This window comes from Hippoglossus hippoglossus, chromosome 7 (assembly GCF_009819705.1).
Source record: "Hippoglossus hippoglossus isolate fHipHip1 chromosome 7, fHipHip1.pri, whole genome shotgun sequence".
NCBI lineage: Eukaryota > Metazoa > Chordata > Actinopteri > Pleuronectiformes > Pleuronectidae > Hippoglossus > Hippoglossus hippoglossus.
In genome coordinates this window covers 6,696,041-6,716,948 of record NC_047157.1, presented here as the reverse complement: position 1 = coordinate 6,716,948, position 20,908 = coordinate 6,696,041, and the positions used below count along the sequence as shown (strand labels likewise).

General features: G+C 43.4%; 2 protein-coding genes and 1 long non-coding RNA gene across 8 annotated transcripts; 2 read left to right on the top strand and 1 right to left on the bottom strand.

Annotated features, from left to right (window-relative positions):
• Positions 1-660: 660 nt before the first annotated feature.
• On the top strand, positions 661-1,128 carry LOC117765309. Its single transcript, XR_004614546.1, has 2 exons — positions 661-793; positions 841-1,128. It is a non-coding gene; the product is annotated as an uncharacterized LOC117765309 (long non-coding RNA).
• Positions 1,129-1,369: 241 nt separating this feature from the next.
• Positions 1,370-10,116, bottom strand: e2f1 (E2F transcription factor 1). 2 transcript variants are annotated; one of them, XM_034591759.1, is made up of 8 exons: positions 9,058-10,096; positions 8,718-9,016; positions 8,363-8,462; positions 7,164-7,383; positions 6,857-7,009; positions 6,378-6,492; positions 5,230-5,503; positions 1,370-4,017 (listed from the first exon to the last, which is right to left on the bottom strand). In XM_034591759.1, the coding sequence occupies exons 2-8, from the start codon at positions 8,967-8,969 to the stop codon at positions 3,776-3,778; spliced, it is 1,356 nt and encodes a 451-aa protein (XP_034447650.1). In that variant the 5' UTR covers positions 8,970-9,016; positions 9,058-10,096; the 3' UTR covers positions 1,370-3,775. The 2 variants fall into 2 exon arrangements, with proteins under 2 accessions (XP_034447650.1, XP_034447649.1); XM_034591758.1 differs by having other exon boundaries at positions 8,718-10,116.
• Positions 9,659-19,960, top strand: znf341 (zinc finger protein 341). 5 transcript variants are annotated; one of them, XM_034591732.1, is made up of 17 exons: positions 10,624-10,702; positions 11,808-11,918; positions 12,387-12,577; positions 12,852-13,001; positions 13,669-13,959; positions 14,123-14,306; positions 14,750-14,843; positions 14,926-15,016; positions 15,244-15,424; positions 15,639-15,889; positions 16,425-16,633; positions 16,873-16,969; positions 17,057-17,189; positions 17,903-18,014; positions 18,206-18,276; positions 18,966-19,390; positions 19,430-19,960. In XM_034591732.1, exons 1-17 carry the CDS (start codon positions 10,672-10,674, stop codon positions 19,613-19,615), a joined length of 2,808 nt encoding a protein of 935 aa, XP_034447623.1. In that variant the 5' UTR covers positions 10,624-10,671; the 3' UTR covers positions 19,616-19,960. The 5 variants fall into 5 exon arrangements, with proteins under 5 accessions (XP_034447621.1, XP_034447623.1, XP_034447620.1 ...); XM_034591729.1 differs by having other exon boundaries at positions 19,424-19,960; XM_034591730.1 differs by lacking the exon at positions 10,624-10,702 and adding an exon at positions 9,659-9,677 and having other exon boundaries at positions 18,966-19,960.
• The last annotated feature ends 948 nt before the right edge of the window (positions 19,961-20,908 follow it).

Below are 20,908 nucleotides of genomic sequence, written 5' to 3'. Positions count from 1 at the left end.
AATTATTAAGCCATAAATGTGCAACATGGTTTGTCTCAAATGGAAAGTTACCCTTACAAAAAGCTCCTTAAACCAACTTTACAACACATTTTGTCATTATGAAATTACAATGTTGGCCATATCATTTGTATTCTTTATAAGAGTTTTAAGACGACCCTGATGCGTTATACTATATTAGCTCTTACCCACAACACTCAATTAACTGACCAAGAATTAGATCCAATTGGAAATAATGACCCAAACATGCTCTATGATAGACAGTGTGTGATTGATGTGTCATAGAGAAAGTGCTGCACATAGACGCACTGAATGAATGTGAACGGGTGAATGGCAAATCGCTTTGAATATTCATCAAGACTAAGAAAGTGCTGAATAAAAACAGATCATTTACTATTCGATGAACGACTGGTTGGGTTTCTCAGCTGGTTTTCTATCTTTTGTAAAAAGCTCCCTCTAGCTGCATAGGTGAGATACTTTTCACTTCTCTATGACAAACACGGCTGGAAAACGAGCAAAAACCTCGAAATGCATTTTGTCCCGTTATTTCTAGCTTTGATATCGTTTAGTGTCAGTCCTTCATTTCGAAAATTGCTGGATAATTTGCAGTGACACATAGGTGTTTCTTTTTTGTATTACAGAAAGACAAGCAAATAGTTGAATCAAAATAGTTAACTTTTTATTTTTGTCAAAGAAAGGGTGATACAAAAGGGCATATTGGAGGCTATTAATAATTGACAAGTACAAACCTGTATTTTTTCTAAACCCAGAATGTATCAACAAATAATAAACATTTGTTAACAAAAAATGTGGTTGATTTTGAAGTTGCTGGATAAGCCACAGTTTCCCTTAAAAGCACTTTGACTATATCAGGGTTGGAGTCAATTCACTTTCATTTTGACATTTCTGTGTCCAACAAATGGACATACACCTTATAAAATGAACACCTTGTATAGGTGTTGACAATGTTATACAGTCTGGATCAAATGTTGTATTTCATGATTCCTTAAAACTCGGACACATTATTTCCTAAAATCCAGCTGGCCTTCTGGTCATTCGGACTGAACGTGATTTGATTTCAACCCAGGTGCAATGCTGACTTGATTTTTTTTCCCCAAACGCAAACACACAAAAAAAAATATAACCCCGAAACACTGCATTTTTTTGCCAAGATCGCACAGAAAACAAACCCTGATTCAACATTTAATGAATAATTGATATTTAACCCTAACAAGGCACTGCATTTGTCCTGCAGAGAACCAGAACATGGCACGACTTCCACACAGGACGACCTAAACTGCTCACTTTTGGCGAACAACGTTGAACAGCTCAGCCGCTAATGGAGGCCAGACAGAAATAAAAAGATCAATTCTAAGAACATTTCAGTGGCTTGTGCCAACCCTGTCAGCTGGAAATCTGGCAGATCGTATTGAAATTGTTTGCTGGATTTTAAAAGGTGCTATATGCAAGTGTTTTTTGCCTCCAGACTGTTGGCTGACCCGGCTGGAGCTAGCCTGTTAGCATGATAACTTCAATAAAAGAAGGAAATAAAAGCATCTGGACTGGACTCATCCCTTTCCATCACAATGGATCACAATGGAAAGGGATGAAGTTTGATGATGAACTTGCAGCGATATCAGCAGATTGGTAAATAAACAGCTACTAATGCTAATGTTAGCCATGAAGCGATGGCAAAAACATTCATATAGCACCTTTACGTTTCCACAGATCTGAAGATTAAAACAAAAGAAATAAAAAAGGTTGACTGGTTACAAGTTTTTCACACATTCACACGACAGTCTGAGGCACACACAGGCTACATGATAATCCCTGTACAACCTTAGAATAGCTATGTAGCCCGAACCTGCAATATTTATGATTTGAACTGGTCTGACTGAGAAGGCCGTAAATGAAGAGGACATCGATTTTTTGGCATCATGATCCAAATCAAAGGTTGCAAATGAACATAAGGTAAGACAGTAATTTTCTTTCCCCACGAGCAGGAAAAATAAATGTGCGACTAAAGAGAAGCTACATTACAAACAAAATACTTCTTCTCACCACTATAGACACATTTACAAAAGCACAACTTGTTTGGATTTAACAAGTTTCAGTGTGGGGGTTCAGTCCCTTCCTGCCAGAAAATTAATGGAAAATTTTTGTACCATTTTTTTCTATTAATTCTTTTTTTTTAAATAAATATGAAATTAAACAAAACAATTAGTTTTTTCCACACACATAAACCAGCACACATTAAAACCGTATACACAAGGAACACAAAAAAACATGTTAGCTTACATAACTCAGAACAAGAAAACGTTTGATGCAGACATTTCTAACTACAACACACAACATGTAGCAGGACAGTTTTCCCATCTGACACTGATGTAAAAACATCGGTTATTGCTGCTAAATTTTAAATGTGGTTTTAACAGAAACACAACCAGGGTGTGTTGTGGCATGTGGAGATGACACCTGATTCCATTGCAGCAGGAAAACAAGGAGGAATTGATTGTTTTGGGGCCAAGACAAGATGTGCATCCCTTTACTTGGTATATGGGATGATGACTTAAGGCATGAATATTAACTTCCTGAACTGATCACCCACGTCATACATTTTCTAAACCTGTGAAAATCTACTGTCAACCTACGCATCACCCATGAAACATCTAAAACGGTCACTCTCATGTTGCATCACAAACATTTGATTTAAGACTTTGCTCTGCTCTGAACACCTGAGACTATGGCTAAACGCCTAGCTAACTAATAGAGAACAATATATTCAGTATTAGTTTTTACCCGCTAGCATAACTGCAGCAGTCTATCATCACCTGGTTTCCTACACATGAATATTAATTCCTTATTTATCCTACAGGACCTAATTATTTGTCAAACATTGTTGTTTTGATTCTCTAAAATGGCTTTTGATTGAGGCAACGTGAAAGGTTTCTAATGAAGTAAAATTACCACTGTTGAAAACGTAATGTAAGCATTTACATGTAGAAGGATTGAGAGGTCCAGTTCTCCAAAAGCATCTTAGCTCTAAGTGAGCGTTTAGCCCACTGTAAATGAGTTCAAATCCACCGAAGGCAGAATGGAACGAGACCATCAGTCATTTATTACAGAGAGACTGTGGAAATCTTGGGCCTGGGATTTAATTGTCAGTTACAGAGACGTTAGTGGATCCAGTTTTTCAGGATTGCAGTGTTTCACACACAAAATATTTTTTTTGTTTATTAAAAACAGTCTAAAGCTGTGGGATGCAAACTTTTCCCACTGAAAACACACCAGGCGCAGCCGTGTAAGAAACCAGCCTTATGAGTTGTAGTTAATTCGTGTTAAGGAAACCAGCCCGAATGAATCCATACTCAATCATACACAAACACCTGCACAATCCACTTGGATAAAACACTATCAATAACAACAAAAACCTCACTTGGTACAAAGTATCAAAATAACATTCATATAAATAATTTAAATAGCTATTCTAAAGCTGAAGTCTTGGTCTAAAATGTTTAAATGGCCAAAGAGAACTGCTAATAATGTGCTGCATAATTTGGGGGACTTCAAGATTGTGTAATTTTAGGGATCACAGGCAATTGCTGTGCAAATTATTTCCGTTCCCCCCACAATTAAAACATTAACATTCATTTTTTTTTTTACAAATATTCATCCATAAAAGGTTGGTTTCCATCCTTCCTTTAGAAGCCGCAGGGGACAGAGGATAATGTCCTAAATTTTGAATTATTTCGCCACGTTTCTCCTCCTCCTTTTTCATCTAACTGTCCCCCAAAACCTGTGACAGGTCACCGAAGTCACAGTCAAACAGTTCACTGATGCCTTCGTGGTCCTCCAGACCAAAATGGTAATCATGACTGTGAGGGGGGGACAGGTTGATGAAACCGTCCAATGGGAGAGGGAGGCCTTCTCCGTTCAGGAAGTCCGAGGAAGAGAGGGGTGAGAGGTCAAAGTCGGGCATGTCTCCGAGGCTGGAGAACGGATCACCTCCCAGTAGCGATTCTGTCACACAAAGTAAGATGTGAAAAATATGCATATATGTACATATACATATATTTATATTATGTCTTACAAAGAGACAACTATACCAATGACTCCACAGATGGGACTGGTCGTGTGCAGTGCTAAACCTAATATTTCATCAAACCAAAATGATTGAAGATAATAAATTGGCCTCAGATTTTTTTATGTTTAATCAACTTGTCCTTCAGTCCAAACCAATCAATTAGTTATTTCAGTAAATAACAGATTTATTAAGTTCATCGTCTTCATTACTTGCACCAAAGAAGTCATCTTTTCAACTGAGTTTGTTAGTTAGCAAAAACTGCAGCTGGGGCATGACCTACCCTTCCACAAAATGTCATGGGAATCTGTAGAGTAGTGGTGCATGACCGGAGGAATAACCCTTTACATTTTAGAGTGATCCGGATAAATTGACAGAGCCAGGAATTTTCTTTTCACTTTCTTTAAAGCTCTGTGATCGCCCTTCTGGTTTTGTATTTGAAAAAGTACAAATGAGAGATTATTTTCATTAAGGCCTTTTTCACAGCAGACATTTTTGACATGTCATACCAGGGAGAGCAGAGATGTTACTGCATTCAAGTCAGGTGTGTCACCTTCATGGCTTCAACACTTACAACAAGAACAAAACAAAAGCCTTCTTAAGAATATTAGTAATACCCGTATTGCATTATGGCCTGTGACATTAAGATTTAGCCAACACCCACACCCATCTGTGATTCAACATTCTCATATTCTACTAAGCTAGTTCTAGTCTGGGTTCACAAGCGACAGTTTTGAAACAGCTGTCATTAAGGACACAGATGATTTACTGATGAGTTCTGACACTGGTGAGAGCTATATTTTACTGCTGCTCATCCTCAGTGCCGCTAGTTACACTGTCGATCAAAACATCCTTCTCAATAGATTAAATCATTGTGTTGATATATTACGAGCTGACCTTAAATGGTTTAAGTCAGATAGAGAATGTTGTGTCTCTATTGGTAATCATAATTCATCGTCATCTCCACTGACGTGTGAGGTACCACAGGGTTCTATTCTTGTCCTATTTTTGTTTTCACATGCTTCCATGCATCAGGCCTCTGCACCACACCTCACCTGAATCCCGCAGATAATTGGTTACTGTTGTGGACGTGTCTGAGCAGAGAATCTCCCGCTGCCTTGTGCATGTCACGGAAAAATGTGAATACTCACCCGTGTCTCCACCTAACACCAGTGATGAGGGGTCCTGCTGGGAGACTGCTGTCACTGTGGAAGACGTCGACACTGGGGACGATAAACCCACCTCCAGAGAGTTTGTGGATAGGGATTGGTCTGTGGGTTGTGTGTGAGGCGGGACCAGGGAGGGGTCAGCGTTGGGTTTTGTGGGACTACTTCCTGTCATGGGGCTACACACGCCAGAGCTGTCGTCTGGACAGAGGAAGACGTCGATTGGACCGTGCGTGCTCTTCAGTGACACCTGGTAACCCTGAGGGATGTTGACAAACACACACCGTCAAGTCAAAACCTCATAATCTTGAAACAAATATATTTAAATAAATATGAGTGTGATTTCACCCATTCAGACCTGATGCTCTATACGAGTGTATACACCTTTATGACTAAGAGCGATGTTTGAGTGCTTCTCTGTTTGAAGCTGGATGAGATGTGTTTGCATTTTATATGGTATCATCATTTGAAAGACATGTGATTGATGAAATGCATCGGGATTCACTGAAATACGTGTGGGGAAAGGTGAAATGCATAATGGGAAATGTAGTTTTTTTAGCGCTTTTAGTGGGCAAAAATGTTTTCAAAGTAGTGTTTTAGACATAGTTTGGCAAACTTATCAAGGGGAGCAATATTTCAGCAGAGTACAGCTGAACGCTGAAAATGAAAACAACAATGAAGGAGATTGAGACCCAGATGATGTTCCTGCAGATCCACTGACTAAGACTCGGTCAGTACGAGACATGTTTGAAAGGAAAGGGGGATCTCCCTGAATATGCTGGGTTTGTTGGTTTTTTAAAACACAATTTACAAAGTATAGGGAAAATGTAATGACTTTCAATTAAAGCCAAATGTTTACAGTATCAAATGTGTTTTGAATTTCTAATCACTATCTGCTTCAAAGGCCGGGAAGTTAAAAGTTTTTGTAAACATTGGCAATTCTGTCTGCTCTTCATAAAACCCTCAGGTTTTAGGTGTTGTTTTCAGACAACACTTAGGTTTTTGGGTGTGTTTCTACTCAGCATCTAAGAGGATGTTCACAGTGCAAGCCCTGGCTAGATTCTGGCCACCTGAGCCCGCCGTGTGAGCGTAGCCATAGGTCTCAATGGGTTCAACTTTTATTAGGCCCGTACCTCGCTGGGTTCTGAAACTTGCATCTGGGTCTCAGGTGGAGCTCTGATCACCATCACCAGCTGGTCTGGGGAATCAAATGACTTCCTCAAGTCCTGGCAGCGCACATAGCCCAACGTGATGAACACAACAGTTAAGGACAACACAGCTGCAAGGGAATGAGAAAACTAAGATGTTGTCCAGGGCTAAATATATGAACAAGAACAGACACAACAGAACACAACACTGGCAGACCAGCCTCCTCTACTCGTCACTGAGCAGCTACGATTCCATCGTGGCTGGTAAACTTTGAGTCCCTAACTCAAGTACAATGTCCACCTCTTTCTTTCAGTGACAGATTTGTCTGGACTGCCGTGGATTGGACCAGAGACCTTTGGGTCAAAAAAGTTTATGACCCCGGGACATTCGATCAGGCTTCACTGGTGCTGCTGAAATCACGTTGCATTCATCCCATCATGGGTCATCGAGATTAAAAGGATATTTCTTGTTCTGTGGGTCCTCTGTGAGCAGCCGGAGCTGCAGGTTGCATTTGGAAATAAGCTGGTCCAGCTGCTCCTCGGCCTCAGTGAGGTCACACACCTCCTGCTGCAACTCCTTATGGCGGGAAACCAACGTTGCATCGATTCGGTTGCCACTGCAGGTGAAGAGGGCACAGAAAACTCTAAACACAAATACCAGCCGCAGTATTTTATCGTAGTAATACAGGACTTTGGTGTGAACATAATTATCTCTTCTTCCGCTGCCTGACGGTAGCATTACTTTAAATAACAGGCTTGTTTTACACTCACAGCCATTGGATGTTGTTCTTGGATTTCTTGGAGATGAGCTGGATTCCCTCCAGGACGTTGGTTATGTCGTAGATGCGTCTCTTCTGGACGTCCAGGACCTGAGAGGCCCAGTTCAGATCCACCACGCCGTCAACTGACTGGGACAACAGGCTCAGAAAGCGCTTGGTGGTCAAATTCAAAGAAGTGTCATACCGCGACTTCTCCGTTGTAGTTCGAGGAACTGGAAAATTGTGGGATTTCCAAATCAGGATTATTTTGTTCCAGATACGTTTTTAAACAACCGGACCCGGGTCTGTCTCAGTGAACCACGACAAGCCTTTTCACAGAGGACAGTTACATATGCTATATGACCTGTGCTAATCTGATTAATTAGAAACTACATCGCATCATTGGTGAACTGACCAGAGGTCTTTGCTTATGTCAGTTAATTATTGTGATACCACGCACTTTTTAAAGCTGCAGCAATTAGTCAATCAAAAGAAAATTAACCACCAATTTCTTTAATAATAAAATTATTGTTTTTTAAAGCAAAAATACGATTTTTCCTTCATTTTCCCCATGTGCTCTAGGAGTTATTATTTTTAGCTGTTTTCTAAAGCTCCATCGACCATTAATTGAAGATTTATTCTACAGATTAATTGATACTGAAATGAATCGCTAGCCGCAGCACTACACTCTTTTAATGTCCAGCTCATTGTTGCCTTTTGGTGCATGAAGTACAGTGTAACCCGAAAAAGCAAACATTCACATTTCTGACCTTATGTTTGGACAACAATTAAAAGAAGTCAGTGGGGAGGGAGGGAGGGAGGGAGGGAGGGAGGGAGGGAGGGATGGAGGATGGATGGAGCATTCACTCACAGAGCTGTTGAGCTGTGCGAGTGTGTTACAGTGGGGATACATGGCCCGAGGCTGTTGGGACTAGTGGGGTCGAGTACAAAAAACTTTGAAATTATATTCATTCATGGTGGGTGGACTAATTACATTACATTTAGCTGATGCTTTTATCCAAAGCGACTTACAATAAGTGCAATACGTGCCTGTAATTGGGGAAACATCCAATTCGTGCCAGGTGCAGACACACAAAGAAAATAGAACACCTGTCAAGGGTCAGCTTATTTTCTTTCGGGTTTGGTCAGGTTAAGGTTGTGACCCAAGCCACACTCTGGTGTGTCTGTGTCTGTGTGTGTGTGTGTGTGTACCTCTGGGAGGGGCAGGTGTTGAGGGTGGTGCTTGGCCAATGGACGCCCGAGTGGTGCTGACATACTGATGGTCACTATCCAGGTCCAACTTCCTCTTTACCTAAACGGATCCAAATGCACAGACTTCAAAACACCACCTCATGCATAACTATAAACTACATGTTAGTATAATGATGAACCAAGAGCAAAACTAAATGTCTATAAGCAACAGGTGGACGGACGTGTACAGGTCTGCTCCGTGTTAACATTTCCAAGCATTCTGCTATGTATATATGTATACATATATACCTCATTTCACCACTTCCCCTCTCATTCTTTCACTTCCTCCCACATCTGCCCCCCCCCATCTCCTCACCGGAGGCCTCCCCAGAGCCGGCCTCCTCTTGTCCTGGACCCCAACATCAGCTGGGCCCTGGGGTGTGGCGAACAGCAGGATCTCCCCTGTGCTGGTGGGGGCGATGGCCTGGTGGAGCCCCTCAGTGCCCGGGGTGGTGATGATCACTATCTGGTGGTCCCCGCCCAGGTCAATGCTGCCAGAGTTCAGCAGCGTCTCGAAGTCGGCCAACAGGTCCTCGGACGTGTGGCCCGTGATCAGAGTCTCTGACATGGCAGTGGCGTCACCGAGTGGCCCCCTGTGCTGGACTCAAACTGCGATGCGGTGGTTAGACAGAGGATCCACGTCGCTTTGCATTGGCTGCGCTCTATGAATTTAGGGAAGGATGGTGAAAGCTGCTGGAGGTTTTCATGCAGGTGATCACAGGAAGCTCCAACATCTCTATACAAGGTGGCTTCCTCTCTGTGGGCCCCAGCTACCGTTCATACAAAACATCCTATAAACACATTATAACCTACTTCAACAAAGTTATCCCTCTTACAGGAAACGTGCTAAATCAGGTCTGTGTTGTAACAGTAAAGACAGGATGTTCTGCCAAACAGGAAATTAGGCAAATAAAATAGTGTTGCTAAATGTACACTAAGCCTTCGCCTCGAGGCTCAGCGGCTCGTGTGACTATCAGGGTAAAGAGATGCTCTTTGGCCGTGAGGGTAATAAACGCTGGAGGTTAGCAGCTAGCGTGCTAATCTTTTGTTTTCATCTGTCAGTACAGTAGAGCCGCGAGGCCTCGGCCCCTCTGTCCCCTCCTCACAGCCACCACAGCCCGGCTAACGAGCTAGCTACTGTCCAACAACACACCGACACAAGTTCACCCGCAACCCGCAGCCGCCTCCGGGTCACACCTGTACGGCTCCCGGCTGGGTCCTGTGCGCTGACCGCTTATTTTACAGGCTGGTCAAACTTTGTCGCAGCTTTCCAGAAGTGAGCTATCGACGTAAGATAGCTACTGTACACAAGCCGTCGCCATGTCTCACAGGTCCAGTTGAGAGCTCGCGTGTGAAAGCGCCACTCAGCCCAGCGGAGAGCCCACGGCTCGGTTTACTCAGGTGTTGTGTGGCAGGTTAGCATGTTAGCAAAGTTATTAGCCGCAGGTCGTCTACCCCCTCGTTTTGTCTGGGGCACGCAGGAAGCAGTCCGACAAAACTGGAGCAAACAGGAGATAAAGCGGCGGAAAACACACGCATCCTCTCGGGGAGCAGCCGCCGGTGCTTCGGTTGTTCACACCGGGTGTGGTCCGCGTCCGACAAGCGCCGACCCGACCCCGTTTTCGGCTGTTATTGTTGTTATTGTCCCAGCTGATCTACATCTAAACAAGGCTCGGACGGTTTTCGCGCGAAATCTTTTTTACCGCGAAACGGGCACGTGTGCCTATTGGAGGGCTACCATTGGGCAGAAAGCAGCAGCTTCCGCCGGGCTGCGGAGACGCTCTGTGATTGGTGCAAACGCCTGTCATTTACTCTACCGAGCGCAGAGTTGTCGATTCAAAGATGCGTTCAAGTTACACGGTTAAATTGGAATTACTACTATCATTTTCATTCTGTTAACTTACTTCATCTATGGACATGGGCTTTATTACATTAGATTATGTTAAGTTATTAATACACAGCTTGACGCTACTCCACATCTTACTGTGTTCTTTCTGAGTTTTAAATGGGTTTTTTTATATGAGAAACTGTAACTTCAGTTCTTCTATGTCGAGGCGTCAGACAAACACAGTGTAGGTTCAGCTGGTTCATATCTCCACACCCTCAGCTGTGTATTGTGAATGTCGATCGATGAAGTGTCTTCTTCGTGGCTTTACTCGTCTTCATCGTTGTTTCCTCTCAGCTGGATATATTTACGTTCTATTGGCGGTGCACGTGAACCGGCAGCCTCTGCTAATCGAGCGCCTATCGCGCAGCAGGAGAGCGACAAGATGGCGCAGGCAATATTTGAAGTGCTTGAAGGTGGGAATGTTTTCTTATTAACCGCGTCACCGCAGCGAGAATCAAACCTGAATGTATATTTGAATCAACGCCAATGTACCGGGTCAATGTTGGTGCACAGGAGACTCACCACAAACCGCGTAAATCCGTTAATATGAGGGACAACAATCAAAACATCCCATGCAGGCTGGGTGTCTGTACTGTAAACAAACCAACAGATTGATTCTTGATTGTGGGTTAGAGCTTATGGACAGACTGCGATGATCGTGTGACGCAGTCAGGCAGTGACATGATGTGCGCTTCCTCCTGCTGTTCACACTCCATGTTTCTCTGCATCAGGTAACACACACTATATATGTATAATACACATATAGTGTGTGGATCCACAGCGACCCATTGTTTTCATTCTCCTGAGTCATCCTTCTTATTCTTTTTCTTTCACTAATAAATCAAGTCGATTTGAAATGGCACCTTTCATAGAGCAGGTCACAAATATAAGAAACAGACAAAACATTTTCTCACACATAAAAGAAAGAAGAAAAATCTGGAAAACTAGGCAAAGGCCAGTTTGCATTAAATGAGTTTTTAGCCTCTTTTCAATCGCAAGTGGAATCCATAATGTCCGAGTCATGGTTTCAAATGCAAGATCACTCTTTGTTTTTAATGGTTTAACTAGTAAGCCCCTGCTCAGAAGACACAGGTGACCTCTCATGTGTTACAAGATAACTATAGAGTCGCAGTGACTGCATGACCTTATACAAAACTTACAATCTTCAATTAAATCACACAATGTCATTTTCTTGTCCTTCAACAAGATTCAGTGTCTCCATCATCTTCAGGGTCACACACTGATCTCCCCTCTTAGTTCATTGACACAGACCCTCACATGGTAAATGGTCTGTATTTATATTTACATTAACTGTGCTTTACAGTACAATATTTGCTATTCACCAATTCTCAGACACATTCATTCACAGTGCATCTATGTCACTCACTCCACTCACAGCTCTGTCTCCTGATCCACAGCCGCCCCTAAAGAGACCTAACTACACTTATACTGTCAGACCTGTGTGGGTTTGTTTCTCTGTTCCTCCGCCATCATCTTCTTCTTCCTTGTCCTCTTCAGGGATGGACAACCAGACTGTGTTAGCGGTCCAGTCTCTGCTGGACGGCCAAGGCGGAGTTCCCGACCAAAACAACCAGAACGTCTCAGGGACGCCCACCATCCAGTCTATGGGTACGCGCAACAAATACAATATATGTGACATCAGACGGTCAAATATTAGAGTTCTGGGTCTATCCCAGGGTCTCTTCACGGTTGGGTGTACCCAGTAAACCTCCAAAGGAAGGCACCCTGGAGGCCTCTTGACTAGATGCCCAAACCCCCTCAACTGTCCCCTGTCGACATGGAGGAGCAGTGGTCCTACCCCGAGCTCTTTCCGGATGTCTGAACTCCTCACCCTATCTCTAAGGCTGAGCCCAGACACCCGACAGAGAAAACTCATTTCTCACTTGTATTTGCAACCTTGTTCTCTCGGTCACTCCCCAGAGCTCATGACCATAGGTGGATATTATCAAAACTGACATTCTTTATGTAAATACTGGAGGTTATGACTGCGTTGTATTGCAGTGTAGATGTGTCTCTCCATCTCCATCGTTTCCTGTTGTGTTGGCCTCAATCTCTCGGCGTTTGTCCTTACTGCAGACGACGAGGACGTGTTCCTGTGCGGGAAGTGTAAGAAACAGTTCAACTCTCTGCCAGCCTTCATGACACACAAGAGGGAGCAGTGCCAGTCTAGCGCCCCCTCCCTGTCCACAGTGTCCTTGGCCTCCACCAACGCCTACTCAGCTGTCCCCTCAATCAGCTCTGGACCACAGACCCCTCCCAACAGACAGGTGAGGGTAGACATGTTTCATTACATGGATCAGTTAGTGAAGGCAAAAAATAAATAACTGGTAGAGGAAACAAATAATGAAAAGATGTCGATAGTGACAGAAAATATCAAAACAAGAATTTCTAAAGAGTTAAAAACTAAGTCGTCGCTGAAGCTGCTTAAAGACGCTGTGCTCTGAAAATAAATAATGAAGATATACTGGATTGTATCGTTTCAGTATCAAGACATTAAACTTGTATTCGATGTTTGTGTATTACTGTTCTTTCATACACCAGATTTCCACCTACATCACAGTCCCTCCCTCGCCTCTAACACACACCCTGGTCCAAGGCAACGTGTTGGTCAGTGATGACGTTCTCATGTCAGCCATCTCAGCCTTCACCTCCATCGACCAGCCCATGGCCACCATGCAGACGCCTATACAGGTAAACAGCAGGGGGCGACATTACACATTGTTTTAACCCTATAACGCACCAGTCAAGTCCACTCACTACGAACCACACTCGCTCCTCACAGCTCATTCTGCAAACATCGCTCTGCTCTATACTCAGTGTTCACTCCTATGAACAAACAGACAGTCTGTACAAATATAAACATCTCTCACTGTTCATTTGTAACTGCATGACAAATGTTTTGTTACACTGTGCTTAAATGGTCTTGTTTGTTTGGGCATTCAAAAGGTCTCACTTTTTTAATTTTTTTAATTTATTTATTAATTAATTTCATTTAATTATTCTATTAAAATACTGACATTTACGCAAATGCCTTTATTTTGAAAGAGATTATTATTTAGTCATTTTTGAAGTTTATAAGTTTGTATGTTTAAGTTCAAGAGAAGTATTTTTCAGAAATATACTTGAACAAAAGTTAAGTAATCTGTGAATTTTCTTTAATAACCAAGCACTCATACTCAAAACACAATTTGTGTCATATATCACCATATTGTCCACAATAGTCGCAATATGACTTTAACATGAATTGTGCCGCCCTACTTTCTATTTAACTGAAAATGTCCGTTTTGAGTCTGAATATAGAATAAATCTGAAATAATTCACTAATGCTGATCTCTCTTCAAATCTGTTTATTTCACAGAGTAACCTGAGCATGCACACAGCTGGAGTATCTTACCTTCAGCACCATCACCACCATCATCATCATCATCATCAGCAGCAACAGCCTCAGTCCTCCCACCCGCTCCCCCCTGGCCAAACACCGGCCCACCCGCTGCCGGCCGGCCAGTCCGCCCAGCAGCCGCTCTCCTCTCAAGTCGCAGCGAGCCACAGCAACTCAGTGGTCCAGGTGTACAGCACACTGCCTCACATGGCCGGAGTTGGTGGTGCAGAGATCCACACCCTGGGTCTGCAGCCTTTCCATCCTGTGCAAGTGAGTAAAGTCGGCTGTTTGCTTTGCATCCCTCAACACTACTTGTCATGCACAAGAAAATCAAAAGTAAAAAGTTCTGCAGGAATTAAATTTAAAACAATAAATGTGTTTAAAAACAATATAGTACAAAGAGTGTGTTTGTGTGTGTGTGTCCATCCCCCAGGTGCCCAGTCAGTGTGTAGAGAGTCAGTCATTCACCACCCCTCCCGTCTACAGCCCCGGGAAACAGTGCACCAAAACCAAGACGTGCAGCATCACCAGCAACCTGACGGAGCTGGCCGACTTTGAAAAGGTCATCATTCCCAAACGGCCCAGGTGCAGCAAGAAGAGCCCCGACGAAGCAACAGGTCTGTGAGGGAATGAAATGCTGATAATGGTTCTTTTGCACCAAAGCTGTTCACAGGTTCTGTTGCCTAAACTTACATTTGACCAAAAGACAAAAGCATCACGATAGAAAAAAAACCTTCTCATTAAATCACAACTTTATTCTCGCAATGTTAAGACTTTATTCTTGAAATCTCAGTATCTTATTTTCTTCAATCTGCCCAAAATACTCAACACATCTCAATACAATTTTTTTAATCTACTGCTGCTCGTGTCACAGCTTCCACCAAAAGAGTAATGAATTCTTTTGTTTGTTCTGTTCTGACTTCTGTCAAAACTATTCAAGATGAATAAATACTGATCAGTTTTAAACTGAAAGTTATTAATCAATGATACTGCATATCAAGACAATGATTTTGAAAAGGATCACATGATACATATTCAGTCAATAAATGTCCCTCCACAGCAGAGCAGCTGAAGGGAAAGGGTCCGAAGTTGAAGTGTAACTTCTGTGACAAAATCTTCTCGAAAAACTTTGACCTTCAGCAGCACATCAGAAGGTGAGTTACTGGCCAACATCTAAGAACAGACGTCCTTGTTCTACTGACGACTTAGTGACTTATTGTCATTTTCCTTTTCCAGCCACACCGGAGAGAAACCCTTCCAGTGCATCGTCTGCGGCCGAGCCTTCGCCCAAAAGTCGAACGTGAAGAAACACATGCAGACACACAAGGTTCGCACAGCCCTGACAGTTTCTTTAACCTTATGCACTAATTCTGCACACCCGAAAGAATACCTGCAGTATAGTGTGTGAGTTATACTCTCCTTTCAAATGTAATGAACTGTCACTGACACAGCTGTTGACTCAGTGGAATATGCAGCAGTATCTGGTTTAGAAAACACTTTGATTATTAGCCATGAAGAGATTCCTCTGTAACAGAAGCTGTCCTCCCCCTGCAGGTGTGGCCTATGGGCGTGGCCAGCACGGTGTCCAGGTTACCCGTCACAGTGAAGGTGGTGCCGGTGTCGTCCAGTGAGCAGGAGAGGGGCGGGGAGCAGCAGCGAGGGGAGCAGGAGGAGGAGGGGCCTCAGCAACAGACGCCGTGTCAAACACAAGCAGAGGAAGAGGCGGCACAAACAGGTAACATCAGTTAAATCATACGCTGTGTAACATTATATTGCTATATATATCACTAAAAGCTGTGGAGCTTCTCAGCACGATCACACAGTTCAGATTAGATGAAGGATGATGAGTGAGGATGAACCTGAAACACACAGTTCCTGAAGCAGCTATAGGTGATTGTGTCAGATCTGTGGCTCCAGCATCTCAATGTCAATACGATGATTGATCACAGAAGCTCCAGTGGATCTGGAGGAGAGTGTGCCTGAGGCCCGGGCCGATCCGGAGGGCTGCCGGGGGGAGGCGGCACGGAACGGGCACACTCAGGCTCAGATGCAGACGCAGTCCGACCAGATCCAACAGTGCCAAGCTCAGACCAAACAGATCGTGGTGATTGACAGCTCCTACCAGTGCCAGTTCTGCGCCAGCAAGTTCAAGACCTACTTCCAGCTCAAGTCCCACCTGACCCTGCACAAGGGGGAGCAGGTGAGTGCATGTGTGGTGTTTGTGGCGAGTGGTCAGAGGGTAAATAGGCTGCCTCTGTTTCTGACAGTCATGTACTGTATAGTTACATCTGTACTGTTATGATCTGTCCACACAAGCGTTTCTGGCTCTGAATCAGTTTTAAACCCTGTCCATACTAACACACCTGAAAACGCAGATCACGTGACCACTTACACTGGGCGTGCTAAACAGCAGCCTGTTAACTACAGGAAGCTGCTGACTTCAGATGATCTCTGTCCCCACATCCACATGTTCATACACTTAAACTCATTCATTATCGTTATTGTCTGGAAAATGTCCAGTTCAGTCGTTTCATGTATCTGCAGGTTTCCTTTCAGTCGTATAGAAAGCAGTGGCCGACAGGAAGGTGTAAAAGTACATGGTGGGGGTAGGCATTCTGAACTGGTGGGCAGTAAAGTGAATTACACATGTCTTGGTTACTGGTGGGAGTAAACGATAGAAAACATCCAGGAAAAACTGGTTCAGTGAACTGTACTTTGTGTTTGCTTCCCTGCAGGTTTACAAGTGCGTGTTAAAGTCCTGCTCGCAGACTTTCCAGAAGCTGGATCAGTTCTTGGAGCACATCAGGACGCACCAGGAGCAGCTGACCTACCGCTGCCACCTCTGCAGCAAAGTGTTCCCCTCGCTGTTTGAACTGGGGGTCCACCAGTACTCCCACTGCTTCTGCCCACAGCAGAACACACGCAAAGAAACCACCATCTACAGGTCAGCTCAACCACTCATCCATAACTATTGATTCCATATCAGTTATAGCAGAACACAGGGAATTCACACGTTTTACCCCTGGGGGAGTAACATCTACTCAAAGGTACCGCGCCCAGCTGTCTTTACCTTTTATCGAAAAATGTCTGTTTGTATGTGAATGTGGTCGGTTGCTACAATAAATCATTATTAATCTCAACTAAACCCACCACGCTTCTCTTTGTTTTTGTCTTTCACCTCAGGTGTGTGAAGTGTCAAAGCAGATATTCTACCCAGGAGGCACTGGAACAACATCTAATGACCGCCTCACACAACTTCCCCTGCCCACACTGTCAGAAGGTACAACACACACTGATGTGAACAAACACAAACTATACAAATCCCAGTGTAGTGTCTGATCTGATCTGCTCTCTCTGCGGCCGTCAGGTGTTTCCGTGTGAAAGGTACTTCCGACGCCACCTCCCCACTCACGGCGCTGGCGGGAGGTTCAAGTGTCAGATCTGTAAAAAGGCCTTCAAGACGGAGCACTACCTCAAACTCCACACTCGTATTCACTCAGGTTGGAAATAAACGTCACATTCATTTGTAGGAACACATTTTCTTAGTTACTGAGCTCAAACAGGGGCAGATGTGTTGCTATAGTTAATGTTACATTGCAGTAGATTGTGTGTTGATAAGTGTTGGCAGGTAACACTAGTGTTAGTGTGTGTAAACACTGTGGCCTCATTGGCTGCTCAGGCCAGTTCTGCTCAGTAACAAGGACCAAGTGTTAAAATCAGTGGTGGAGGAAGTACGCAAACATTCTACTTTAAATGAATAAATGGACACTCTACTTCAGTAAAAGGAAGTACGTTTTTTAAATGCACTTGAAGTATTGAAGTACTTGCTCAGTGTAGCTTACCCCCCAATGCAAAGCTCTACTACAGCATTATCCCTGATTCTCGGCCTCTTCCGAATCCATTTTACAGTAGTTATTCCTCACAACTGATGGAGAGGCGGGGCCTAATGTTACCTTCTCACTCTGATTGGATCAGGGGACCAGTTCCCCTCTCATGATTGATTACTTTTGAATTACAAAAACTGACCATGTAAAGTAATGCTTTGTAAAAAATGTAGTAGAGTAAAAGTGAAAATATATGAAAAATGTACTTACTTATAGTTAATATAATAGTAAGTTGATGAATTTCGCAGTTTGTCATCATTTGTACATCAAATATTCTTAAGTGTGTCTGTATAAATCATTCATCACAGCAGATCTCCTCCATTTCCCAGGTGAGAAGCCGTACAAGTGCTCCCTCTGTGAGGCCACGTTCAACAGGAAGGACAAAGTGAAGCGACACATGCTCATCCACGAACCTTTCAAGAAATACAAGTGTCCCTTCAGGTGAAGTCACGGAAACAGTCGCTCTTGTTTAACTCAATCCTCTCTCCGCCTTTTTAAACTTTTCCTACATCTGTCTGTTCTGCCTTTTCCTCCTCACGTGTGTCCCTGTTTTGTTTTTGTTTCAGACCGTCTTACTTTAATAACAGGCTTTTCCATTAAATGTCGTACTAACGTTTGTGCTCTCTCACCAGAACACATGTTGGCTGCACCAAAGAATTCAACAGACCAGACAAACTCAAAGCTCATATTCTGTCACACTCTGGTGAGTGAATAAAGCTGCTAATTATTTACACTTAAACAGAGGATACATCCATACTACTACTACTACTATTACTACTACATTCTAAAATTATCTGTCTACACAAGCGTTTTGTATATATGTGTCCATACCAACAAGCCTACAAATGCACATCACATGACCACTGAGCATCCCAGTGTAAACAGGAAATATTTGGTTATTCGCAGAAAGAGCTAAGCTACAAACCAGGAGTAGCAATGGCAAAAAATCAAATGCAAAATGTAACTGCACAACAGTTAAATGCGATAGGAGCCTGATGAATACGCTGCATCATGACAAGAAAAGACCCAATCAGCTGTGTGGGTCTCCATCATTGTTTCCAAACATCTCCTGGAGTTTTCAAACTAAAATGGGTCCAGCAGTGTTTTCCAACTTTTCAGTTTTAGCTGGAGTAGTGAGGACGCCCTATATGTAGAAGAGTTGATGCGTTTTCAAATGAAAACCTTGTTGTATGGATGTAGCCTCATTGACTCCAGGAACACAAGTCCAGTTTACTCCTGTGAATGCAGTTTTATAACCGTTTTAGGCAAAACGCATACACAACCTACATTACAAGAGTTGAATCAACCTGATAGTGTGAAATAAGTAAAAAAAAAAAAATCTTTTCCAGTGTAGGTTAACCCTCTTTATTCGTATAAACTCCTCTTCTCCAGGTATCAAACCCTACAAGTGTCTCTTCTGTCAAAAGGCGTTCAGCCGCCGGGCTCACATGCTCGAGCACCAGCAGTCCCACACCGACAACTACCGCTTCAGATGCTCCACCTGCAACAAGGGCTTCACCAGGCACAGCTACTACAGGGATCACAAATGTCCGGCGGCGGGGAACGGGACAGGAAGCGAAGGAGGGGCCGGAGAGGCAGAGGGAGGCGAGCTCGGAGGAGCGTCGATGGAGGAGGAGAAGGACGAGGAGGATGATGGGAGGTGTAGTGGGTTCCTAACAGATGTGGAGAGGCCAGGCGATGCTGGGGGAGACGAAGACGACGAGGACGAGGATGAGGACGACGACGAAGAAGAGGAAGAAGATGGAAGCTTAAAGGACAGCGACGAGCAGGTGGAAAGACACGATGAGGAGGAGGAGGATGAGGAGGAGGAGGAGGAGGAGGATGAGGATGATGAGGAGGAGGAGGAGGATGATGAGGAGAGGACTGACGAGGGTTGTCAGGCTGCCATGTCTCTCACCACCATCGAAGCACAGACAGAAAGAGAAGAGGAGGAGGACGATGACGGAATGGAACATGGCAGCGTTGCACTGGAGCAGATTCAGAGCAATGGACAGAACGGTTTGCAGCAGCCGTGTTTGTAGTTTGAAGCATCGTCTTTGAACGTTTCCTGGACACGGACAATCCAAAAAACACAGTTCTACATTATTTAATATAAAAACTGAGTCTGGGAAAAGATTTGTTTTAAATTAAAACGCTATTTAAACTTTATGCAGAAATTTTACTTATTTTATGTTAACATGTGGAATATGTTACCTTGTAAATCTGTATCGCCAAGACAACCAGTTGACCACGTCTATGTTCTTTGGCACAAAAGTGGTCGTTCTCTACTTTTATGAAGCAAAAATTAAATTATTTCAAGTTCATTAGTGTCTGAAAGAATATTTGTGACATGTATTTATTTTAGGTAAAGTTCCACTCTGACTCTTGTACTGTTGTGAATGATCAATCGCTCCAAACCCCTAAACAAGGGCTATATCCAAATATGCATCATCATTAGTAGTTTATTGCATATTATTCCAGATCAGATTACAATTCTAATAGTTATAATTCATTTATAAAGTCTATTAATGCCTCTGTGCTGATGACGGCCAGTGGCTGGAGGCATTATGTATTTTGCACTGTCCGTCTGTATGTCCCATTCTTGGACTCAAGGATGAACTGATTTGATTTTGGTGGTCAAAGGTCACAGTGACCTTATGTGAAGCTGCACTGGTTTGTGGAGACATACAACCCCAGTGCAGTATTTCTATTATGAGGCAACATCAACTGTATTTATGATCATTTAAGTGAACATGTTAAGCATTTTAATGGCTACAGAATATATCAAGACAACTGTAATAATCCTGTGTGAATTTAGAGAATCACTGAATGTTACATCTTTACATCAGCTGAATCCACGCTGAGGAGGAGGAGCTCTTTGTGGTTGATGAAGCTATTCCTAAAAGAACAAGGATTATTTTCCTTGTCTCACAGAAACTCTCCAGGTCCGGTTACCTGGACCAGCGGCCTCCAGTCCGTCCAGTGATCCACTCTGCTCAGCGCTGGGAAGGTAAAGAGGCCGAGGCAGCTCTGCTCTTTTATCTTTATAGTGACAGCCACTAATCAGTTTTTGATTATAGATTGAAAATACCCGACTCCTGTTCTGGGGAGGGGTCCTTCGCTCCACCTTCTCCTGTGGGACTGTCCTCATGCTCGCACTGCACACTGAACCCGATTAGACTCAAACAAAAGAAAATGTGGCACAGCAAACACGTCAGATTTAGCAGCCGCTAATCATTCCCCCTGCATGTCCCCTTACATATTCTCAACAATGTGTTAATACACACGATATAATAATAGGGATTCATAATAATAGGCTGCTGTCAGCCTTAACT